The sequence below is a fragment of the Pan paniscus genome, chromosome 6 (assembly GCF_029289425.2).
Source record: "Pan paniscus chromosome 6, NHGRI_mPanPan1-v2.0_pri, whole genome shotgun sequence".
NCBI classification, from domain to species: domain Eukaryota; kingdom Metazoa; phylum Chordata; class Mammalia; order Primates; family Hominidae; genus Pan; species Pan paniscus.
The window spans coordinates 147,506,927-147,524,079 of record NC_073255.2 but is presented as its reverse complement, the minus strand read 5'-3'; the positions used below and the strand labels follow the sequence as shown (position 1 = coordinate 147,524,079).

The 17,153-nt window shown below is 39.7% G+C and overlaps 1 protein-coding gene across 6 annotated transcripts in view; it reads left to right on the top strand.

Annotated features, from left to right (window-relative positions):
- Window positions 1-10,452, top strand: part of IMMP2L (inner mitochondrial membrane peptidase subunit 2) — an 888,203-nt gene extending 877,751 nt beyond the window's left edge. For all 6 annotated transcript variants that reach the window (XM_063606340.1, XM_063606342.1, XM_063606346.1 and 3 more), the window contains one exon: window positions 9,781-10,452. In XM_063606340.1, coding sequence (XP_063462410.1) covers window positions 9,781-9,900 — 120 coding nt within the window. In that variant the 3' untranslated portion in view covers window positions 9,901-10,452. The remainder of the gene's footprint in view (window positions 1-9,780) is intronic.
- The last annotated feature ends 6,701 nt before the right edge of the window (window positions 10,453-17,153 follow it).

Below are 17,153 nucleotides of genomic sequence, written 5' to 3'. Positions count from 1 at the left end.
TAGAAAAGAAAAACTCATTTTCTTGGGAAAAATTGAACCCAGCTGCAGAAATTTGCATAAGTAATGAGGAGCCCAATGTTAATTGCCAAAACAATGAGGAAAATGTCTCCAGGGCATGTCAGAGACCATCATGGCAGCCCCTCCCGTCACAGGCCTGGAGGCCTAGGAGAGAAAAATGGTTTCATGGGCTGGGCCCAGGACCTGCCTGCTCTAAGCAGCCTCAGGACATGGTGCCCTGAGTCCCAGATGCTTTGGATTCAGCCGTGGCTAAAAGGGGCCAAGGTACAGCTCAGACCATTGCTTTGGAGGGTACAAGCCCCAAGCCTTGGCAGCTACCATGTGGTTGGGCCTGCAGATGCATAGAAGTCAAGAATTGAGGTTTGGGAACCTCCATCTAGACTTCAGAGGATATATGGAAATGCCTGGATGTCCTGGAAGGAGTGCTGCAGATGGGGAGCTCTCATGAAGAGCCTCTGCTAGGGCAGTGTGGAAGGGAAATGTGGGGTTGGAGCCCTCACACGGAGTCCCCACTGGGGCACTGCCTAGTGGAACTGTGAGAAGAGGGCCACCATCCTCCAGACCCCAAAATGGTAGATCCACTGACAGCTTGCATTGTGCACCTGGAAAAGCTGCAGACACTCAACACCACCCCATGAAAGCAGCCAGAAGGGGAGGTGTTCCCTACAAAGCCACAGGGACGGAGCTGCCCAAGGCCATTGGAGCTCACCTCTTGCATCAGCGTGACCTGGATATGAGACATGGAGTCAAAGGAGAATCATTTTGGAACTGTAAGGTTTAATGACTACCCTACTGGATTTCAGACTTGCATGGGGCCTGTAGTCCCTTTGTATTGTCCAGTTTCTCCCATTGGAATGGGTGTATTTACCCAATGCCTGTACCCTCATTGCATCTAGGATGTAACTAACTTGCTTATGATTTTACAGGCTCATAGGCGGAAGGGACTTGCCTTGTCTCAGATGAGACTTTGGACTTAGACTTTTGGGTTAATGGTGGAATGAGTTAAGACTTTGGGGGACTGTTGGAAAGACACGATTGTGTTTTGAAATGAGAGGACATGAGATTTGGGAGGGGCTGGGTGTGGAATGATATGGTTTGGTTGTGTCCCCACTTAAATCTCATCCTGAATTGTAATTTCCACAATCCCCACGCCATGGGAGGGACCTAGTAGGAGGTAATTGAATCATGGGGTCAATCGCCCTCATGCTTTTGTTTTGATAGTGAGTGAGTCTCGTGAGATCTGATGGTTTTATAAAGGGCTTTTCCCCCTTTTGCTCAGCACTTCTGCTTGCTGCCACCATGTGAAGAAGGACATGTTTGCTTCCCCTTCTGCTATGATTGTAAGTTTCCTCACAGTAACTGTGAGTCAATTAAACCTCTTTCTTTTATAAATTACCCAGTCTTGGGTATGTCTTTATTAGTTATTAGCAGCATGATAATGGAATAATACAAGTTCTGAAAATCTTTTTTTGTTTTTGTTTTTGTTTTGTTTTGTTTTTAGCTTCTAAACAGAAATGTATTGCTCACAGTTCTGGAGGTTAGGAAATCCAAGATTAAGGGGCTAGCAAATTCAGCATCTGGTGAGGGCCCCTCACATGGTAGAAGTGCCTGAACATCTTTTTAAAAATGTCTTTCCTCCCGCTAATAGTCTTGTTCTTCCTGATTTTCTTTCCTGTGTTTTTTCCTCTATCCCAACTCAAGGCTCTTTTGCATTTGCTTGTCCTTATCTTGTCCTTGCAAGCCTTTCCCTCAAGAGAGGGTGAAACTACCTGAAGCCAAGAAATGAAAGAGTGTTAGGTAGACTATAGGTTTGTGGAAAGGGAGGGGAGGGAACAAAAGCCACACACACCTGTCCCCCTGGCATCTGAAGGAAAGGCTGGACTCATGTAGACTGTGTCTACCAGATGCCAAAATAACTTCTCAGTGGAGCCAACTCAATCAAAGACAGGCAATTCAGTGCAAATTTAGTCCATGTGGTTCGTTGGCATTGTGTGGGCAAAACAAACCCATTGACTGATATCCTGGATCATTTTCCAGCCGGTAATTTTGGTGTTTCCTAAAACAGAGATTGCTAAAGTGGGAAGCAGGAATATTCAAGTAGTGAATACAATGATCCATGGGAGGCAAGAAAAAAAATTAGAACTTCTATTTGTATCTAAAATAAGAATCTAAGCCATATTAACATTTGATTTTATGGATTGTTAATAGCATATATGTAATTTTAACATAAATAATAGGGATGAATCCTCAAATTTTCTGCTGATGCATAATCAAAACAGTTTGGTGACTACTATTCTAGATTATGAATTTCCAATCTGTGGGCTCAGTGCCCTCCCACTCTACCATAGGGGCAAGTTATTACAAGAGTTCTATTAAGACACATAGGTGAACTTATCTTCACATTCAATAGATACTGAAAATGCAATGATCTGCTCAAGGTTGCAGGGTTCATTTAATATGCTCTTTCTATTGTGTTTTGAAATTTACTGTAAAAGTAACTTTCTTATACCTGAAAAATGTGAATCCATTGAAGGAGACACAGTTACACATGGGACACAAATAAGTAAGGAAAGGGGAGAATCAAGTTCCAATAAGATGTTAGGTTGGTTGTTCAAAGTATTTAACCTATTGGAAGAGTTATTTATACTTAAGCATCTCTCTCTTTTTCTTCAAAGCAAAAATTGTTTTGTTTTTCTCTCAACATATTTCTTTGTTCCCCTATTTTGAGGAGTAAGTATTAGGACATTTCATGGACCTGACTTCTAGCACTGTGTTGTTTAGGGTTTTTGTTTGTTTGTTTGTTTTTGTTTTTTTTTTTTGAGACGGCGTCTTGCTCTGTCACCAAGGCTGGAGTGCAGTGGCATGATCTCGGCTCACTGCAACCTCTGACTCCTAGGTTCAAGCAATTCTTCTGCCTCAGCCTGGCGAGTAGCTGGGATTACAGGCAGGTGCCACTGCATCTGGCTAATTTTTGTATTTTTAGTAGAGACAGGGTTTTGCCATGTTGGCCAGGCTGGTCTCAAACTCCTGACCTCAAGTGATCTGTCCACCTCGGCCTCCCAAAGTGCTGGGATTACAGGCATGAGCCACCACACCCGGCTGCATAGCTTTTTTTTAATTCATGTGTGTATTAGCTTGCTGGGACTCTCATAACAAAATACCACAGATTGTGGCTTAAACAACAGAAATTTATTTTCTGACAATTCTGGAACGAGAAGTCCAAGATCAAGGGTTCAGGATATGTTTGTTTTTTTTCTGTAGTCCCCCTCCTTGGCTGTTGATGGCCACCTTCTTGCTATGTTCTCACATGACCTTCTCTGTGTGCACATGTGCTTCTGGTGTTTCTCTGTGTGTCATAATCTCCTCTTCTCATAAGGTCACTAATCCGGTTGCCTTCAGGCCTCATTTTAACTTAATCATCCCTTTAAAGTTTCCATATCCAAATACAGTCACATTCTGAGGTATTAGGAGTTAAGACTTCAACATATAAAGTTGAGGGAACACAATTTAGCACATAACAATGTGTACTTACTTATTCATGAGTCTATTTTTTCAGGAAAGAACGTGGGACCTAGCAGTATTGAGAAGCAACTATATTAGGGCAACTATATTCTTATTTGTCAAGGACAGTCCTGATTTATTTTTATTATCCTGACTTAATAAAAATAGCACCCCCTTGGACTGCCAGAAATGTTTCATTTGGATGGTGAATGATATGGTGATCCTGATAGAAAGCTTCTAGAACCAGAGTTCATGTATTTGAGTCTCAGCTCAAAAAATACATTGCTGCACCTAGACTACCTCGGATACGAAATAGAGGCAGTAACAGTACTTACCCAAGGCTTATTGTAAGAATTAAATGAGTCGGTATGTGTAAGTCATTCAGAACACTGCCCTCCATAGAGTAAGCACTGAGTGTAACACTGAGTAAGCAAAGAGCAGGAGGATTGTATATGTCAAGTGTGATGGTGAATTTTATGTGTCAGCTTGGCTGTGCCAGTGTGCTCAGATCTTTGGTCGAACATTATTCCGGATGTTTCTTTGAGGGTGCTTTTGAATGAGATTTACATTTAAATTGATCGACTTTGAGTAAAGCAGATTACTGTCTGTAATGTGGGTAAGCCTCTTCAATCAGTTGAAGGCCTGAATAGAACAACAGGATGACTTCCCCTGAGTAAGAAGGAACACACCAGCAGATCATCTTCAGACCTCACCTGCAACATTGACTCTTCCTGGTTCACCAGCAGTCTGCCTTTGGACACGAACTGCAACTTTTTCCTGCGTCTCCAGTCGGCTGACCTCCCTTGTCAGATTTTGGACTTGCCAAGCCTCCACAATCACATGTGCTAATTCCTTAAAGATAAATCTCTCTCTCTCTCTCTCTCTCTCTCTCTGTCTCTCTCTCTCTCTCTCTCTCTCTCTCTCTCTCTCTCTATGTATATATATACACACATACTGTTGGTTCAGTTTCTCTGGAGAACCTAGCTAATACAGCCAGTATGCAAGTCAAAACTGTACCTGAAGGATAATTTTTAATTTTTACAAAGTTCATTTATTTCTGGATTTTTATCTTTCTATATTCACTATACTCTTTGCCTGCCTATAGACATATCAATTTTAAAAAATGAAGATCCATGACAAGACACTATGGAGGATGAATAGACACTCTGTCTCTCTCTATTATTCTCAGTATTAAAAAAAAAACCCTGAATTTTGCATTCCCATACCATGTTTTGAAGCAATATTGATGTTATCTGATAGAATTCTCATCATTCATCATTGTGAAGATGAATTATTTTTTTTCAGGAAGCAAGAGTAGTAGCCTTAATAAATGTTTAAAATAAAAGAATTCTAAGATTGGCTTTGGTAAAATGAGTGTTGATTAAAAAAAAATTGAATCACTATGCCCAAAAATGAGTCCAAAGCTAAGCAAGCAAGCAGATATATTGGCAAGAGTTCAGCCAAGTTAGAAGACTGGCAAATCACCCTTATGAAAAAAAGTTAAACATCTTGAAGAGCAAATAAAGGCTTGAGGTACATCTGAGTAGCAGCTATCAAATTTTAAAAAGGGTTATTGTAGAAGAGATGGAGACCAGCTGTTTTCCAACTCTGCTGAGCTCAGATAAGAACAAAACTGGATAAAAACTGCAATATGACAGATCATTTAGGTCTAGGGAAGTATTTCCTGGAAGTTAACATAGATGGAATGGTTTTTTATGATGTTCTGGAATACATTCAAGGGATTCTTTCAAGTTGATTAGGTTTACCTTTTCCAGACGTGAAACAAAGTGGAAACTACAGATTTAGGTTCCCCAACTGAGTAATCAGCAGAATCACTAGGGTTAGGTGGGGTGAGGAGACTTTAAAAAAAAAAACACAGACTTCATTTCTATGAAGTAATAGAGGTAGCTTACAGGATATATTGTTGAGAGTAAAAGCAAGGTGCACAAGAGAATATAGCATGTTACCTTTGGTATAAGTCTAAAAGGGAAAGAGGAATATGTATGTATCATTATTTGCTTTTTTTCCACTTCAAAAAGGAAACACAGAAACAACAAACCAGAAACTAATAAAATTAGTTACCTATTGCGGATGGGGTGGAAGATGGGAATGGGATTTCTCTTTGTATACTTTTTGTTTCAGTTTCCTATTGCTGATCTAATAAATTCCCATAAATGTATCTCCTTACAACAACACAAATGTACTATTTTACAGTTCTGGATGTCAGAAGTCCAATATGGGTCTCACTGGGCTAAAGTTAAGATGTCAGCAGGGCTGCATTCCTTCTGAAAGTTCTAGAGGACAATTCATCTCCTTCCTTTCTCTAGCTTCGAGAGGCCGCCTGCATTCCTTGGCTCATGGTCCTTTTCTGCATCTTCAAAGCCAGCAGCACTGCATTTTCAAATCTCTTTGAATCTGACCGTTCTGCCTCCTGCTTTCACTGTTTAGGACCCTTCTGATTACATTCAGGCCCATAAAATAATAGAGAATATTCTTGTTATCTTAAGGTCAACTGGTTAGCATCTTAATTCTTCTTTATTCTCTAACATATTCACAGCTTCTGGCAATTAAGATGTGGACATCTTTTGCCAGGACAGTGGCGGGGAGGCATCATTCTGCCTACCACATCTTTAAAAAATAATCTTAACTTTTGAATGATGTAAATTTGTATATATTCAAAAATAAAATGGAGTAAAAAATGGGTAATAAAAGCAAACTCTAAAATTGAGTATAAATAGAAACAAATAAGCCTACCTCTATATCAAATGGTAACATAACTATACTGGGGAGAAAAAAAAGAATTTATTCCAGGCCGGGTGCAGTGGCTCACGCCTGTAATCCCAGCACTTTGGGAGGCCGAGGCAGATGGATCACTAGGTCACAAGATCGAGACCATCTTGGCTAACACGGTGAAACCCCCTCTCTACTAAAAATACAAAAAATTAGCTGGGCGTGGTGGCTGGTGCCTGTAGTCCCAGCTACTCAGGAGGCTGAGGCAGGAGAATGGCATGAACCTGGGAGGCGGACCTTGCAGTGAGCCAAGATCATGCCACTGCACTCCAGCCTACAAGTACACCTTAAACTGAGATATATTTTAAGGACTAAAATAATTACACAGACATCTTAATTTGTACTCAGCAGATTTATTGTTGGTAATGGTTGTAGTGTAGTCACCTTGAAACTATTTTGAGTATATTTTAGGAAAGTATAAATGAATAAATGTGTTAATGTTGTGGGGAGCCAGGGTAATCACTGTGGAAGAAGGGAGATAAAATATGGAGTCCAGAAGGTGAGGGAGAACTTTGTGGTATTGGATTTTTTATGTGTATTCCCTGAAATGGCATAGAATATTGACACCCCAGGAGCACTGAGCACACCTAGTACTAAACCTTGGTTTCTAAATAATGGCCAGGCACGGTGGCTCACACCTGTAATCCCAGCACTTTGGGAGGCTGAGGCTGGTGGATCACGAGGTCAAGAGATCAAGACCATCCTGGCCAATATGGTGAAACCCCGTCTCTACTAAAAATACAAAAAATTAGCCAGGCGTGGTGGCGGGCACCTGTAGTCCCAGCTACTCAGGAGGCTGAGGCAGGAGAATGGCGTGAACCCAGGAGGTGGAGCTTGCAGTGAGCCAAGATCTCGCCACTGCACTCCAGCCTGGGCGACAGAGTGAGACTCCGTCTCAAAAGCAAACAAACAAACAAACAAACAAGAAACCAAGGCACTTTAAAGAAATGTCTGATCTCAGGGGGAGCAGGTATTAGGTGCAAGGTAAGCCTGTAACAACTAATAGTGCCAAAAAGTAAGGTAGCGCTAAAATACTGATGGAGATGTATCCAAAGGACACATAGAGCTCCCACTGGCCAAACTTAAGACATTTGAGCATCAAACAGATAAATAAAAAGTAGTCACAGATTTTGACTTAAAAAAGGACTTCTTGATATTACAATAGAGGCAGTTAGGGTGAAATGGAAAGCACTTTTTTTTTAGAGAACAATGCCAACTAGTAAATGCAAAAGAAGGAATAGATTTGGAAAATCATTATTTTTGTAATCCCTAATGTAATAAGTGATTCAGACAGGATCATCAATGAATGTTAACACAATTAGATGAAATATAGCTGGCATATAGGATATTTACATTATTACAAACTATCTCACAGAGTTATTAATTACAGAAGGAAAAAGATTTATTTATGATGGAGAAATCCAGTCAGTATTGCCTTAAGTGATCAAACTTGGCATCACAACAATGAGATGCACCGATATTTTGTGCCACCTGATTTGATGGACCTTGACTCTAGTCATGAGGGAAAAAAAATCAAGCAATTCCAGATATACGACATTTTACAAGGCAGCTTGCTGGGACTCCAGATTAAAAGAAATTAAATGTAAACCGAAGCAAAGTAATGACCACCAAATGCAATTTGTGACCCTTGATTAGACCTTGAATTTTTAAAATAATGGCTATAAAAGACATCACTGGGACAATTGGAAAATTTTGAATATGGACTATGTAATAAGTAATATTGTATCTACATTAAATATCTTGTGTATAATAATGGTATCGTGTTCATATATGAAACGGTCTTCATTCTCAGGAGATATATGTTGAAGTATTCAGGGATAAATTTCACATGATGTCAACAACTATCAAACAGTTTAGAAGAAGTAGCTGTGTACATGTCACATATATGTACATACACATAAAATGAGAAAAAAATGAATGCAGCAAAATGTAAATGCTTACTTTTGATGGAGCTGTTTTTTGTACCACACTTTCAAATTTTTTACAGGTCTGATTTTCAAAATAACAAGTAGAAGAAAAAAAAAACCCTTTATTGAGCCCAAGGGCTTCTTGCTACCCTTCGTGCATATTTAGTTTGTATTTCAAGTTGTTGTTAAAAGATTTTTCTTCTTCTTCTTCTTCTGTGTAAACAATGTGTTTTTGATTATCTTTTTGGAAGCCTTCCCTGACATCCAGTTCCGTCTTCGCGTCCCTAGACAATGTGATTTTTTTGAATACGTATGATAGCAAATAGAAGAGATTTCCTGAATTCATGTGATAGCAAATAGAAGAGCTTCAGTGAAAGGAATGTTTTATGTTAATCTCTGTGGAAGTCCAGTTTATAGGAAAAACATTTGAAAATAAAATGGTAAATAAAGTGGACATATAGTATTACTTTATAACTGGCACTCAGTAAATATGTGCTAAATATGAGTGTATTTTGTAAGCTTCTAAATACCATTAAAATATCACCTGATAGTAACTATAACAACAACAATTTTTTTAAAAACACAGATTTCCAGGCCCTCCTTCAGACCTGTTGAAGGGTAATCTCTTAAGATAAGACCCTGATCTGCCTTTTAAACAAGTTTGCTATGTTCTCCTGTTCAGTGAAATTGATGTCTTTAAGATTTAAGATGTTTAAGGGCTCCCTTCCTGTCTTTGGGCTCAGCCTTAAGTCCTCCCCCTCACCTCCTCTTCCATCCTCGCCAATCTCTGCTCGCCTCTGCTGATGGGGATTCTTTACCATCTGCCATGATCTGTATACTTTATTATTTTTCCTCGCTACCCATCCCACCTTGTTTGCTTTCTCTTTGTTTTCCACCTCTCTCCATGAGTACTAGATCCGTGTTACTCAGTGTACTCTCCATGGAGACAGCCTACCCAGTCTCACACCTAACTCCTGCTGCTCATCTAGTAGGTGGGACAATGTTTTTCACAAAATATATATATTTTTTAGGACTCTGTGATTTTTCCGTAAAGAAAGTCTCTCTAGGATACCAATGACTCTGCGGGAAACTCTGAGAATGTACGCCAGATTTATGCTTCCTGGGTCTATGCAATAGGCTCTTGAGGCTAATGGTTAAGATGGTGGACTCTGGAGTCAAACTGCTTGGTTCTAAAGACAGACTAACCGCTTGGTAGCTGTATGACTTTTGGCAAATTTTTTAACCTCTTTGAGCTTTGCTTTCTCATTTGTAAAAGGGAAATACTAACAGAACCTACTTCAAATGGTTTTTGTGAGGATTAAAGGAGTTTACATACAATAGCACCTAGAAAAATGCTATATAAGTGCTTACTGTTTTTTTCTTTGTATTTCAATGGCTACAAAAGGTGTTTACTATTTTTTTTATTCATCATCACTTCTCCCTGGAATGTTAAACCTGGATTACATTCTGCTTTCAAGCTATTAATAATGATTCTTATAAAATGATCTCTTTATTGCTTTCTTTCTGTTTCTCATGAATTAAGGTTTCCCTAGGACTTCTGCATGCCCATGCCACACATATCCTGTGGCCCCCAGAGCGCTGGCAGAAATTGGAATCTGTTCTTCCTCCAGAGCGCTTACCAGTACAGAGAGAAGAGGAATGACTGCATGAATCTACCTGAGTTGCTGGCATTGGGAGGCCAGTTACTAGAAAGGAATAGAAAAAAGAAGCCTCCAAAAGGGAAAAACTTCTGACAATATGATGCTGTGTGAGAAATATTTACAGCACATTAAGACGATCTGTATTATTAAATAAATAATTTTCAAATGTTAAACAGTATTAAATGGCACCTGATTTTGTGTTAAATTTTAGTTCCCTGTTGTTTAATGCCCCCAAAATATGCAGACCTTTGGGAATATAAAAATTTTGCACCCAGATGTCTTAATGGGGCTAAATTTCAGATTATTTGTTACATATACTTATTATATTGATTGTTGGGTTTTGATTTTGGTGCTTGCTGCTGAAATAAATTAAAAATTAATATTCAATAAAAATGATGTATTTGCCACTTACTGTTAAGGTAGAACAAGAAGGAACACATATTATACACATAATGATGGGAATTACATTGTGATTTGTACTGTCTACAAAGCAGTAACTGCCAGTTAGGAAGAACAGTAAACAGTGATGTTAAAATAAAACAATGATTTGCTAAGGTCCTGTTTTGAGTATTTAATTATCATTGAGTACATCCATTAATGAGGAATTTCTTATCTCTTCTGAAAATAAGGAATCAAAGTAATGGAGAACCCATTCTATCGATACTTGCATACAGTCAAGCCTTTCTTATTGGCCCTTTTTAATCCCGCATTTCTGAGTGATCTCATGCCTATTCACAATGATGGGTAAACCCCTTTATCCGCATTTAGTCATACTATGTGTTTAAAAGTTCTGAGTGAAATAGAAGAAAAAACAGTCCAGATCAGCCACGTTTGATTTTCTTCCCCTAATTATTTCTCAGTATTCACGTCTGTAATACTGAAATCACCAATTGCAAAGTTATAGTAGAATCATAGAGTCTGTAATTTGTATGGATAATGGAATAAATTCCTTGCATCTAAGTCCGTGTTTATGAAAGCTTCTTTTTCTCCCATTGGTTAGAGGTTTGTGTAAATTAGTATTGGCATAATCATATTCAACAAATATTAATGAGCACTTACATACTAATGTTGGACAGAATTTTTTTTAAAACAGATCTGCTTAAAATTTTTCTGTGGCTCTTCATTGCCCTTCTCAATTCTTCAGTTCCATTTTCTCTTTTCCCCAACTCGAACTTCATACCCTGGCTTTTAACTGCAGTTTACCAAATACTGCTATTTCAAAGCTTGTAATTTTTTTCTTTCTTGGCAAAGTGCGTCCCTTGGAATTATGTGTAAAATGTTTAGTGCATAAGGGTATTGACTCTTTACTTGCTGGAACACAGGAGGGTCTATGGGTCATATAGGAGGGGATTGGGAGTACTGAGGGGAGGTAGAGTAAAGAACAAATAGACAGGTGCTGGTAGTGGCTGCTATTTACCACTGGTATAAAAGAGTTCAATATTTTAACAGTTTACCCCATTGGCTATCAGCCTTGCTACCTTATTGACTACCTGTGCCATTGTTACTTGAACTATTCATTCAAGATTGTATATCTTTGGAGGGAAGGTAAATGCTCTTTCTATTCAATTTTCTATTCACTAGCCATCCAGCACATCACCAGCAGAGTTAATGCCTAATGCTTGTTGAACAGCTCAGCTGACTAGTTACTTCCTCAGGAATACATCCCCAGGCAAAGTCACTGCTCTACCTGGTATATACATTCATTAATGTATCACTCTGCATGTTAATGATTCGTGTACATACTTTCTCCCCTACTAGACTGTGAACTAGTAGTCTAATCTAGAGCAGGGTTTATCTTGCTCAACTTAGTCATATGATTGCTCATAATTGACAATAAAATCCTGTCCAATCAATGTATGAATCCTAGGCACTGTGTTAAGGACAGGAAAATCAAAGTAGATAAAACAAATATTCTCATAGTCGACTGGTGGGGGCAGGAGGAACTGTAAAGAGGCAAAGAGTTAACATACAATTCCGCAGTAGGTATAGAGCATGGAATAGGTGCAATGGGAGCAGAAAGGGCTGTAAATCTGATTGTGCCTGGGGAAATAGGGATGGGAGAAACCATCACAGGAGGGGTGCCATGGGCTGAGCCTTCTAGGATGAATGGAGTTCCCCTCCTGTGAATTATAAATTTAATCTGTATAAATGATTTCAGTTACTTAAATAGTTTCCTCTCAAACATTACTGCTAGTTTACGGTTCAGGGTGTAGTGTGCGTATTATGTTTTATACATTTAATTTGTAAAATGTGAAATAATGATTGTACCTCAGGAACACTGAGATTTGTAATTAATTTTTTTTCACTTTTTACAACAGTCATTTCAAACAATTTTAACAAGTAACTTATAAAAATGTGTTATATATCGGATGTTCCAAGATGGCCAAATAAGAACAGTTGCAGTCTACAGCTCCCAGCATGAACAATGCAGAAGATGGGTGATTTCTGCATTTCCAACTGAGGTACTGGGTTTGTCTCACTGGGACTTGTTGGACAGTGGGTGCAGCCAAAAGAGCAGGGCGGGGCATCGCCTCACCCAGGAAGTGCAAGGAGTCAGGGAATTCCCTTTCCTAGCCAAGGGAAGCCATGACAGATGGTACCTGGAAAATCGGGACACTCCCACCCTAATACTATGCTTTTCCAATGGTCTTAGCAAATGGCACACCAGGAGATTATATCCTGCACCTGGCTCACAGGGTCCCATGCCCACGGAGCCTCGCTCACTGCTAGCACGGCAGTCTGAGATCAAACTGCAAGGTGGCAGCAAGGCTGGGGGAGGGGGGTCCACAATTGCTGAGGCTTGAGTAGGCAAACAAAGCAGCTCGGAAGCTCGAACTGGGTGGAGCCCACTGCAGCTCAAGGAGGCCTGCCTGCCTCTGTAGACTCCACATCTGGGGGCAGGGCATAGCTGAACAACAGGCAGCAAAAACTTCTGCTGGCTTAAACATCCCTATCTGACAGCTTTGAAGAGAGTAGTGGTTCTCCAAGCACAGAGGTTGAGATCTGAGAACGGACAGACTGCCTCCTCAAATGGGTCCCTGACCTCTGAGTAGCCTAACTGGGAGACACCTCCCAGTAGGGGCCAACTGACACCTCATACAGCTGGGTGCCTCTCTGAGATGAAGCTTCCAGAGGAAGGATCAGGCAGCAACATTTGCCATTCTGCAATATTTGCTGTTCTATAGCCTCCACTGGCGATACCCAGGCAAACAGGGTCTGGAGTGGACTTCCAGCGAACTCCAACAGACCTGTAGCTGACGGTCCTGTTAGAAGGAAAACTAACAAACAGAAAGGAAATCCACACCAAAACCCCATCTGCACGTCACCATGATCAAAGACCAAAGGTAGATAAAACCAAAAAGATGGGGAGAAACCAGAGCAGAAAAGCTGAAAATTCTAAAAATCAGAGCACCTCTTCTCCTCCAAAGGAACACAGCTCCTCGCCAGCAATGGAGCAAAGCTGGATGGAGAATGACTTTGATGAGTTGAGAGAAGAAAGCTTCAGACGACTGGTAATAACAAACTTCTCCAAGCTAAAGGAGGATGCTCAAACCCATCGCAAAGAAGCTAAAAACCTTGAAAAAAGATTAGACAGATGGCTAACTAGAATAAACAGCGTAGAGAAGACCTTAAATGACTGGATGGAGCTGAAAACCATGGCACAAGAAATAACGTAATGCATGCACAAGCTTCAGTAGCCGATTTGATCAAGTGGAAGAAAGGGTATCAGTGATTGAAGATCAAATGAATGAAATGAAGTGAGAAGAGAAGTTTAGAGAAAAAAGAGTAAGAAGAAATGAACAAAGCCTCCAAGAAATATGGGACTATGTGAAAAGACCAAATCTACATTTGATTGGTATACCTGAAAGTGACGGGGAGAATGGAACCAAGTTGGAAAACATTCTGCAGGATATTATCCAGGAGAACTTCCCCAGCCTAGCAAGGCAGGCCAACATTCAAATTCAGGAAATACAGAGAACGTCACAAAGATACTCCTCGAGAAGAGCAACTCCAAGACACATAATTGTCAGATTCACCAAAGGTGAAATGAAGGAAAAAATATTAAGGGCAGCCAGAGAGAAAAGTCAGGTTACTCACAAAGGGAAGCCCATCAGACTAACAGTGGATCTCTCTGCAGAAACTCTACAAGCCAGAGAGAGTGGGGGCCAATATTCAACATTCTTAAAGAAAAGAATTTTCAACCCAGAATTTCATATCCAGCCAAACTAAGCTTCATAAGTGAAGGAGAAATAAAATCCTTTACAGACAAGCAAATGCTGAGAGATTTTGTCACCACCAGGCCTTCCCTACAAGAGCTCCTGAAGGAAGCACTAAACATGGAAAGGAACAACTGGTACCAGCCACTGCAAAATCATGCCAAATTGTAAAGACCATCAAGGCTAGGAAGAAACTGCATCAACTAACAAGCAAAATCACCAGCTAACATCATAATGACAGGATCAAATTCACACATAACAATATTAACTTTAAATGTAAATGGGCTAAGTGCTCCAGTTGAGAAACACAGACTGGCAAATTGGACAAAGAGTCAAGACCCAATGGTGTGCTGTATTCAGGAGACCCATCTCATGTGCAGTGACACACATAGGCTCAAAAAAAAGGGATGGAGAAAGATCTACCAAGCAAATGGAAAACAAAAAAAAAAGCAGGGTTTGCAATCCTAGTCTCGGATAAAACAGACTTTAAACCAACAAAGATCAAAAGAGACAAAGAAGGCCATTACATAATGGTAAAGGGATCAATTCAACCAGAAGAGCTAATTTTCCTAAATGTATATGCACCCAAAACAGGAACACCCAGATTCATAAAGCAAGTCCTTAGAGACCTACAAAGCGACTTACACTCCCACACAATAATAATGGGAGACTTTAACACCCCACTGTCAACATTAAACAGATCAACAAGACAGAAAGTTAACAAGGATATCCAGGCATTGAACTCAGCTCTGCACCAAGCGGACCTAATAGACATCTACAGAACTCTACACCCCAAATCAACAGAATATACATTCTTCTCAGCACCACATCACACATATTCCAAAATTGAACACACAGTTGGAAGTAAAGCACTCCTCAGCAAATGTAAAAGAACAGAAATTTTAACAAACTGTCTCTCAGACCACAGTGCAATCAAACTAGAACTCAGGATTAAGAAACTCACTCAAAACAGCTCAACTACATGGAAACTGAACAACCTGCTCCTGAATGACTACTGGGTACATAGCGAAATGAAGGCAGAAATAAAGATGTTCTTCAAAACCAATGAGAACAAAGACACAATATACCAGAATCTCTGGGACACATTTAAAGCAGTGTAGAGGGAAATTTATAGCACTAAATGCCCACAAGAGAAAGCAGGAAAGATCTAAAATTGACACCCTAACATCACAATAAAAAGCACTAGAGAAGGAAGAGCAAACACATTCAAAAGCTAGCAGAAAGCAAGAAATAACTAAGATGAGAGCAGAACTGAAGGAGATAGAGACACAAAAAACCCTTCAAAAAATCAATGAATCCAGGAGCTGGTGTTTTGAAAAGATCAACAAAATTGATAGACTGCTAGCAACACTAATAAAGAAGAAAAGAGAGAAGAATCAAATAGATGCAATAAAAAATGATAAAGGGGATATCACCACCAATCCCAGAGAAATACAAACTACCATCAGAGAATACCGTAAACACCTCTACACAAACAAACTAGAGAATCTAGAAGAAATGGATAAATTCCTGGACACATACACCCTCACAAGACTAAACCAGGAATAAGTTGAATCCCTGAATAGACCAATAACAGGCTCTGAAATTGAGGCAATAATTAATAGCCTACCAAACAAAAAAAGTCCAGGACCAGATGGATTCAAAGCTGAATTCTAACAGAGGTACAAGGAGGAGCTGGTACCATTCCTTCTGAAACTATTCCAATCAATAGAAAAAGAGGGAATCCTCCCTAACTCATTTTATGAGGCCGGTATCATCCTGATACCAAAGCCTGGCAGAGACACTACAACAAAAGAGAATTTTACACCAATATTCCTGATGAACATTGATGCAAATATCCTCAATAAAATACTGGCAAACCGAATCCAGCAACACATCAAAAAGCTTGTCAACCACGATCAGGTTGGCTTCATCGCTGGGATGCAAGTCTGGTTCAACATACACAAATCAATAAATGTAATCCATCATATAAACAGAACCAAAGACAAAAACCACATGATTTTCTCAGTAGATGAAGAAAAGGCCGTCAACAAAATTCAACAGCCCTTCATGCTAAAAACTCTCAATAAACTCGGTATTGATGGGACATATCTCAAAATAATAAGAGCTATTTATGACAAACCCACAGCCAATATCATACTGAATGGGCAGAAACTGGAATCATTCCCTTTGAAAACTGGCACAAGGCAGGGATGCCCTCTCTAACCACTCATATTCAACGTAGTGTTGGAAGTTCTGGCCAGGGCAATCAGGCAGGAGAAAGAAATAAAAGGTATTCAGTTAGGAAAAGAGGAAGTCAAATTGTCCCTGTTTGCAGATAACATGATTGTATATTTAGAAAACCCCATTGTCTGAGCCCAAAATCTCCTTAAGCTGATAAACAACTTCAGCAAAGTCTCAGGATACAAAATCAATGTGCAAAAATCACAAGCATTCCTCTACACCAATAACAGACAAACAGAGAGCCAAATCATGAGTGAACTCCCATTCACAATTGCTTCAAAGAGAATAAAATACCTAGGAATCCAACTTAGAAGGGATGTGAAGGACCTCTTCAAGGAGAACTACAAATCACTGCTCAACAAAATAAAAGAGGACACAAACAAATGGAAGAACATTACATGCTCATGGATAGGAAGAATCAATATTGTGAAAATGGCCATACTGCCCAAGGTAATTTATAGACTCAATGCCGTCCCCATCAAGCTACCAATGACTTTCTTCACAGAATTGGAAAAAACTACTTTAAAGTTCATATGGAACCAAAAAGAGCCTGCATTGCCAAGACAATCCTAAGCAAAAAGAACGAAGCTGGAGGCATCATGCTACCTGACTTCAAACGATACTATAAGGCTACAGTAACCAAAACAGCATGGTACTGGTACCGAAACAGAGATATAGACTGATGGAACAGAACAGAGCCCTCAGAAATAATACCACACATCAACAACCATCTGATCTTTGACAAACCTGACAAAAACAAGCAATGGGGAAAGTATTCCCTATTTAATAAATGG